The 8985-nt window shown below is 47.4% G+C and overlaps 1 protein-coding gene across 1 annotated transcript in view; it reads left to right on the top strand.

Moving 5' to 3' along the window:
* The window catches only part of BANP (BTG3 associated nuclear protein), a 147753-nt gene extending 139624 nt beyond the window's left edge, over nt 1-8129 (top strand). Inside the window, exon 14 of the mRNA XM_006762204.2 lies at nt 7067-8129. Coding sequence (XP_006762267.1) covers nt 7067-7120 — 54 coding nt within the window. The 3' untranslated portion in view covers nt 7121-8129. The remainder of the gene's footprint in view (nt 1-7066) is intronic.
* Nucleotides 8130-8985: the final 856 nt, after the last annotated feature.

Genomic DNA, 8985 nt, shown 5'->3' with positions numbered 1-8985 from the left:
ATCATTTTGGGTTGAAATTTGGCAGAGTGGGCAGAATCAATGAGCTTTATGAACTTGGAGATCTAAATCTCTCCCCAGATATGAAAAGTTCTCAGCCACGATTTTTTTTTTTTTTAAATAAGCTCTCTACCCCTTTCTCCCTCCTCCTTCTGGCACTTCCATAATATCTATTATTTTTTCTTTTAATGATAGCCCATAATTCATTTAGGCTTCCTTTATTCCTTTTCTTCTTGCTCCTCTTTCTGGATGATTCAAATTGCCTGTCTTCTAGTTCACTAATTCTTCTGCTTATTCAGTCTGCTATTGAAGCGCTCTCTCTCAGATTCTTCATTTCAGACATCTTATTTAACTCTAGGATTTCTGTAAGTTGTGTTTTTTATAAAAACATGTTTTTTTGTTTCTTTATTGAACTTGTCATTTTGTTCATTTTCCTAATTTTGTTTAATTAGCTATCTGTGTGTGTGTATTTAGTTCACTGAATTCCTTTAAAAGGTTATTCTGAATTCTTTTCAGATACTTCATAGATCTGTATTTCTTAGAGTCAGTCATTGGAGTTTTTATTAGTTTCCTTTTATGGTATCAGTTTTCTTTGATTATTCATGATTCTTCAAATGTTGCACATTTGAAGAAGTAGGCACCTCTTCCAGTCTTCACAGACTGACTGTGGCAGGGAAAGTCCTACACCACTTTGCCCATCCAGGAACCTGAGTGGAGTTCTTGGGTAGGCCACCGTGGTGCCTGGGTCAGCAGGTGAGCAGGTCTGGTGCTTGGGTCCACAGGGTTGGGCCTGGAATCTAGGCTCACTGGGACAAACCTGGCACCTATGAGCTCATCCTGGAGTCCATGGTGAAGTTAGATACTCCCCTTTGTGGAGGGTGTCTCTCTGTGCTGGGCTGCCTTGGCCTGGGGGGAAGAGGTGACAATATGAAACTGTCTTTTTTTACCCTCTTCAATGTGTCTTTTCTTATCTGGGCTTAACCCAGGTGCTGTAATCTCTCACATGGAATCTTTAGCTCTTCTGAAGGCATTTCCATGCATGGATAGCTGTTCAAATTAATGTTTCTGGGAGTGGATGAGCACCAGAAACTCCCATTCTGCCATTTTGCTGAGGTCACTCTTCATAGTGTCCATCTTCAAGTAATCTTAACCTATAATTTAAAATCTTGTCACAAGAAAAACTCCAGGCTCAGATGAGATGACTTCACTGAAGTTAAATGTTTGAAATGTTTAAGAAAGAACAGCAATCTGTTATAAACTCTTTCACAGAACAACAACAAAAAAAAGAGGTTCATGTCCCATCTTGTTTTATGAAGCAATATAACCTGGACATCTAAACCTGAGAAGTATGTTACAAAAAAAAAAAAAAGAGAGAGAGAGAAAGAAAGTTATAGGACAGTGTTTCTCTTGAAAATCCCAGACAATCCTAAGCAAAGTATGAGCAAGCGGATTCAGTGATATTGAGTGATAATATGTCATGGACAAGTTGGGTTGGCTTCAGGAATTCAAGTTTTGTGTAATATTTTTAAAAAGTAACAAATGTGTTCATCTCATCAACAAAGAAATAAACTACATGATCATCTCAATAAATACAAAAAATCATTTGTACAACTCCACACCCATTCATGATTAATAGAGCTGCTGGCAAACCAGGAATGGAAAGGAACTTCCCTAATCTGATCAAATAAGAAATCTGTGACAAACATCCCACATAACTGTGAAATAGCAAAAGCTTGTCCCTGAGGTGGGACTGAGCCAAGGATGGTTGCCCAACGCCACTTCTGCTTGGCACTGCACTGCAGAACCTAGCCATAAAAGATTTAAAGGTATAAGATTTGAAAAGCCAGAAATGAAACTCATTTTTTTTGCAGATGATATGGTTATTTATAAAGAAAAGCCAAAGAAATCCAAAAGCAAAATATTAAAAGCAATGAGTGACTTTTGCAAGATTACTTACTGGACTCATGCTCAACATTGGCCAATCAATTGTATTTCTAAATATCAGAAACAAACAATAATGATCACGTATAAAATTTATTTATGATAACCTTCCAGACACTTCCACATAGAAATAATCTAACAAAAGATAGCTGAGACAGAAAGCTGTGAAATATTATTGAAGAAAAGTGAAGAAAACCTAAGAAATGTAAGTGTAGGGCATGTTTGTGGATTGCAAGCCTTAATATTATAAAAAGATCAATTCTTCCCTAAATGGTGGATTCAGTGCTATTCCAACCGAAATTCAAGCACCAATTTTTCTAGAAATTGACATACTTATTCTGTAATGTATTTGAAAAATGCAAAAGGCCAAGAATAGTGGAGATGGTGTCGAAGACTTTAGACGACTTTGGAGGACTGACGTGCTCCTAGAAAGCAAAGCAGTGTTAGTGTGAGATTCATTCTGTCCAGAGGGCAATGGGCAGGATACGGAGCCTGAAAACAGACCCCCTCATGCAGCTTTCTGGTGGGCGATGCAGGAGACACTGCAGCTCAGTGAGGAAAGGCACTGTTGTTAATAAGTGGTTCCAGGTCAACTAGATATTCGTAAAGGGAACAATAATGAATCCCCGTCTCATAAGTTACACAAAATCAGTTACAGAACAAACTGTGAAAGGAAACAAATTTTTTAGGAGAAACTAAGATTTCTTCATGGCCTTGGAGTTAGCAAAGGTGTTTTAAACTGAATGCAGAAGGACTGACTATAGACCTGGCCAGTTTTGCTCAGTGGCTGGAGTATCGGCCCACAGACTGAAGGGTTGCAGGTTCGATTCCTAGTCCCAGTCCGGGCATGAGCAGGAGGCAACCAATTGATGTATCTCTCTCACGTAGGTGTTTCTCTCTCTTTTCCCCTTCCCCACTCCCTTCCACTCTCTCTTAAAAAATCAATGGAAAAAATATCCTCACTCCTCAGATGAGGATTTTTTTAAAAAAAGTACTGACTATAAAGGAAAAGACTGGCAAATTGGCGTTCATTCTGATTGAGAACTTTGGTTCATCAGAGATAGCATTAGTAAACGAGGACAGAAAATCAAGCCAGAGTGGGATGGATATTTGCTATCCTTTTAGCCAATAAAGGACTTATTTATGGGAGGTAATCAGGTTTTTATTACCTGTAAGGAATACAGATACACAGCTCCATGTGTAGATGGACCAAGCACAGGCGTGCTGCCAGGAAGCCCACAAAAGAAGGACTGGAGATGGAGGAGGGAAAGCCGTCCTGGTCATTTTCAGAAATGAGGATTGTAACTCTCATTCGTTACTGCTGAATTATTTAATGGTTAATTAATTTTTGTCCCCTACTTCACCTCCCAAAAGGCATGAACACATGAACAAACATGTAACACGAAAAGATCTCAAAATGGTCAATAAATATCTGAAAAGGTGGCTCAACCTCACTGATCAAATCAAAACTACCACGAGACACTTTCCGAATGGCTAAGATTTAAAAGACTTACGATACTGAGGTAGGTGAACTCGGGGGCCTCCTCTGCCTTGCAGTGCTTCTCAACCTTCCCAATGCCACGACCCTTTAATACAGTTCCTCATGTTGTGGTGACCCCCAACCATAAAATTATTTTCGTTGCTACTTCATAACTGTAATTTTGCTACTGTGAATCGTAATGTAAATACCTGATATGCAGGATGTATTTAAAGGGGTAGCGACCCACAGGTTGAGAACCGCTGCCTTAAAGGGAGGGTGGGAATTGATAAAACCACTGAGGAAACAGTGAGGCGCCTTCTGCCGAAGTGAGCACATGCACACGATTGTCTAACAGCCTCCCGGGCTCTGTCCAAAAGAACACGGCACGTGTGCTTCTGAAGACACGCGGGACGGCCCCAGCAGCGGATTGTGAGCCCCAACGGGAAATCCTCAGATGCCCATCACTAGCAGAATGAGCAGCTCTTTTTTGTTGTTGTTGTTAAGCCTCACCAGATATTTTGATATTTTTTCCATTGATTTTTTAGAGTGGAAGGAGGGAGGAGAGAGAGAGAAGCACCAATGCGAGAGAGACACATCGATTGATTGCCTCCCTCACGCGCCAGAAGTGGGCTGGGAACAAACCTGCATTCCAGGTGCGTGCCCTTGACTGGGGATCAAACCTGTGACCCTTCAGTGCGTGGGCTGGTGCTCTAACCATTGAGTACACCCACCAGGGCAGAAAGGACAGCTCTTCACGGTCGACTCATTCCACAGGATACAGAACAGCCATGGAAGTGAACACATTGTCGCTCCCGCAGTCACATGGATGAGTTGCATGTGCATAGTGTGGGCCTCCTGGGAGGAAGAGCCTGGCGTCCTTGTGTTTTTGAGGGCACTCACGTTTTAAGAAGGAGTGCTATGGTTGCAACTTATCTCTGTCGTTCTTCAATTTACACTTTTTTTAAAAAAGTAAAGCACATAAAAGAGAAAAGTTTGCCACCAGTAGACAAGCACTAAAAGAAGTTTTAAAGACTATACTTTTGTCAAAGGGAAAGTGATCCCAGATGGAAGACCTGAGATGCAGAAGGAAAGGATAGCAGAGAAAGTGGTAAATGTGTATGTAGTCTAAAAACTGAAACTATAAGGAAAATATTGTCTTATGGGGCTTAAAAAATAGGATTAGCATGTGATGAAAGGAGTGAGCAAAAAGCTCAAGGAAAGGTAGACTATTGCCGATTTGGCCCAGGACAGTGGGAGAGGTCTGTGGCTGGTGTCGCAGCCTCTGGGCAGAACAATTCCAGTTTCCCAAGTCAGTCATCATGTGATCATCAAATCATCCTCCGGGCACCCAGAGACCAGTAGCTAAGCATTCACCGTTGTGCCGTCTGGTATCTGTGATTTTGTATTGCTTTTCTTGAAAAGATCCTCCCAAATTACATAAGCTGTAGGCCCCACAAAACCTGAATTTGTTCTCCATCTTGTCACCAACTCCCTGTTTTCTCAGAGAGAAAGATTGGGAGAGCTGGGTGGCGGAAGGGCCCACGGAGAAGGGCCACTGATGTGGACTGGAGTGTGGCCGGAGGTCTGATGGCCAGCTTGGTTCCTGTGCACCATCCCTCTGACCCCTCTGCTCACAAGCCACGCGTCACCACTGCCTGAACCCTGAGCGGATCTGAACCCCAGAGCCGGGGTCCCTTTTGGGGGGGGACAAGCAGCAGCCTCTCTCATGCTGGCCACAGGCCTGGGGCAGCCCCGGAACCCCCTGAACCCCCTCTCTTATCACAGCCAACCAGCTCCCTTTCACTCACTTCCTCCAGCTTTCACCTCGTCTGTGATTGGGGTTTTCAAGAATGGTCTCAGTGCTGTGGGCGTAGCTGAGTCAGGCTGTGGGCTACTGATGACAAGGAAAGCCTGTATTTGGGCTCTGCTGGAGTTTATCACAAACCCTGCAGATAGACCTCTTGTGTATGAAGTTTGCTTTCTTCTCATGCTTCTCTCACCAGCCAGCTGGGACCAGGCCCCCACAGGCCCACGGGACTTGTCTGGATGCCTGGAGCTCCCAGGCTCCAGCCCCCACCGCCTCCCACTCAGGTGGTGGAGTCATTTTGCCAATAAGCCACAGAGCTGAAGCTTTGTGGGTAACTGTGGACAAGGGTGGGCTCTCTTCCTCCCATAGGACATTGGTCAATGTCTGAAGACATTTTTGTTTGTCACATTGGGGAGGGGGTGCAACTGGCACCTACTGGGTGGAGGTAGGGCCTGCTGGTGCAGGAGTTGGTGTGAGGAAAAGAGAGGGAGGGGGATTCACTAAAGGCTACCATTTCACCCTAGTTGGTTTGGCTCAGTGGATAGTGCATTGGCCTGCGGTCTGAAGGGTCCCTGGTTTGATTCCGGTCAAGGGCACATGCCCGAGTTGCAGGCTTGATCCCCAATAGGGGGGCGTGCAGGAGGCAGCCGATCCGTGATTCTTTCCCATCATTCATGTTTCTATCTCTCCTCCTCCCTCTCTGAAATCAATAAAAATATATTTAATAAAATAAAATAAAGGCCTCCATTTCCCCAGCAAGGCCAGGCACCCTCAGGGCCCATCTGGCTTCCTATCCTTATGTGGGGGTGACAGTAGAGTAACATAAAAGGGCAGAAGGGAGAAGTGTGTGGAGGGACGCCCTGGCCCAAGGGTGTTCTCACCCTGGCTTCTGTAATGCAGCATTTACTGGAGGTGTGGGCAGTGGATGGACTGGGTCAGGGACCTCCTGTGGATGCTCAGGGTACAAGGGACATGCCTGTCTCCTGGGGCCTTGCTCAGACCCATGGCCCTAGGGGTTCCTCTTCGATGACCCTCTCCCTGGGAAATCCTCATCGTTCCCCCAGCCCTGGGACCCCTCTGGGGTGAAACTCCAGGCAGCAGAATGTGCCACATACGGTATGTGGGGATGGGGAGGCGGGGAGGGGGGTTACTCAGATCAGGAGAAGCAGCAGAGAAATGAGCAGAGGTGAGGAGTGGAAGGACCAGCCTTCACACCCAGGGACACACGGATGAGACAGCAGCTCCATGCAAAGGCGAGGGAGTGCCCCGCAGAGAGCACTGCCCGTGTGCAGGAAATGCGGTGGAGGGTGGGGGACAGCCCAGCACGTTGGCTTGTGTCCCCTTCAGACACAGGCCTTCCACAACCCTTAATGTGAGTCAGATTCAGAAAGAGACACAGTCCATCTGAGCCCGTCCCAGCCTGGCTGGGGAGCAGAGGGTCTGGCGCAGGATTGTCACCCACAGCTTCGATCCCCCTCCTTTAGTCTCTGCAACGCTCTCATCTGTTCCCATGTGCTCCAACTTGGCACTGGGTTTCACACCAGGTCTGGTGTCTCCTGGAGATGAGATTCCAGTTGGGTAGGAATGGCAGGAAGCGGAGCTGTGCCTCTCTGTGCATGGGGTAAATCTTTAATTTGTCTCATTACTGGCCCTGTGAACACTGATTGTTTAATTAACATGATGTCTCCTAGGCCTCTCCCCTGCAAAGGGACTTTCCCTCTTTATTATAAATAAGTATTTTCTAGAAAAGTCCTTGAAAGCTACATAAACATCTCATGCTTCCCCAAACTTTCACTTGTTTGTCTGAGTAGGAACTCATGATTTACAATTTTTTTCAACAGGGTGTAATCTGTTGCTCTCAGTACGCCCCGTCCAGCTGGCTCTCTGGGCAGTGATGGTGCCCAGGCTCCTGATGGCTTCCCAGCCATCTGATGTGTCAAGATGTTCCAGAAGCATCTGGTATTTTCCCTGCTCAGACTGGAATCGGCTGTCTCTCCAAGGAATCCTGGTCACTGTTAGAGGAAGATGGTATTTAGAAACCACGGTCTGGGTGCTGGGGTGCTCCTGCTCCAGGTGTCCAGATCCAGCCCTCCCAGTGACCAGAACAGGGCGTGAGTGTGGGCGTGAGTGTGTGTGCACGTGTGTACAGATAATGTGTGTATGTGAGTCCACACTCACACAAATGTACACCCGCACAAATGCATTCACTCGCTCACACACTTTATCCATCTTTATCTGCCAGTGAGTTTTCCCCAGTCAGCCACTGGCTGGCTTCCTTCCCTTGTCAAGCGATCTGTGTTTTCACTTCATTGATGTCCAGCATTCTTCACTCGATCCAGAGCAGGATTCCAGGCCCGGAAGAAGCATCTCCCTCAAGCCTGTAATTTGATGGAGGGAGCCCCGGCTCACCAGGAAACCTGGATGAGCGGCAGAACTCAATTTGCCACTGAGGCTCTCTGAACAGATTTCTAGCCTTCGCTGTGCTCTTTATAAGAGCAAAAGTTGAAAACCCTTCCTGTGCATTGGTGAGAGAATGGTTCCTTGACCTGTGGCTTGGGCGTCAGCCCCCGAATTCTTGACTCCTGACTGAGGGCCGGGCCGGAGGGCAGGGTGGTAGTTCTCCAGTGAAGCCTGTGGAGGTGAGAGGAGAGGATGTTTTGGCAGAACAGCTTGGACTTGGCTCCAGGACAGTGCAGAAAGGCGAGAACACTCCGCCCTGTGTCCCTGGGGGGCCCAGACTCCTTGTTTGCTGGGGTCATGTTGGAGCCCCCAGCTTCACTCAGAAGACACCCCTACACCCTTGCTTGTGGACTGGCAGTGCCTTCTGCTCACTGGACTTGCTGTAGAGCAGGGGTGGGGAACATCTGGCCCACAGGCCGTAGAAGTCCCGAGAAATCATTTGGTCTGGCCCCGTGCTTGGCAAACCGCGGCTCATGAGCCACTCGTATAGTGCGATTGAAACTTCATGGCCCATGCGCAGAAGTCGGTATTTTGTGGAAGAGCCACACTCAAGGGGCCAAAGAGCTGCATGTGGCTCACGAGCCACGGTTTGCCGAGCCGCGGTTTGCCGACCACTGGCTCTGGCCCTGCCAGGGCATTAGGGGTGAGTTAAGTAAATGTTTAACCAAGTATAGCAGGCTAGTTTTTGATAATTTTGTATGGCCCAAAAATGATGTTATAGATATCCAGATGGCCCTTGGCATTAAAAAAGTTCCCCGCCCCTGCTGGAGAGCAAGGGAGGGACGGAGAGATTCAAGTCCCAATTGGCACGTCCAGTGAGTCAGTGTTCGCCGGCCCTGCCTTCCCTCTGCTGCTGCAGGTGCGCCTGTCTCCACCTGGATGTGTCAGCCAGAAGGGAAAGCACTCCTGACTCTGGCCCATTTCCTTTGTTGAGGCGCCTGGGCAGGGCCGAGTCTGTCTCCCATCCTGAGAGATCACTATTTGCTCAACCAACTACTGTGCTCTGGCCTGTAGGATCCCACCCTCCTTTCTCGTTGGGCAGCAGAATGGCCAGCTGGAGCCATAGCACTGAGGGCAGGTTTCCACAAGGCAGGATTAGGTCCCCAAGCTCTGACCTTTCTCCATCCCACAGGGCTGGATGGGTGCCCTAGGCCCCAGGGCCCCCCATCCCCAACATCTTGCCTTGAAAGTAAAGGGGCCCTCCTGGTGCCAGAGTAAGAGAACATGGGAAGGAACGTGGGCCAGGGTGCTCGGGAGTCAGGAAGCGGGTTCTGACTGGTGCCGAGGCCTCTCAGGACAG

Source organism: Myotis davidii, unplaced genomic scaffold (assembly GCF_000327345.1).
Source record: "Myotis davidii unplaced genomic scaffold, ASM32734v1 scaffold77, whole genome shotgun sequence".
NCBI classification, from domain to species: Eukaryota; Metazoa; Chordata; class Mammalia; order Chiroptera; family Vespertilionidae; genus Myotis; species Myotis davidii.
The sequence above is the reverse complement of the archived record's forward strand: the minus strand, read 5'-3'. Positions and strand labels throughout refer to the sequence as shown.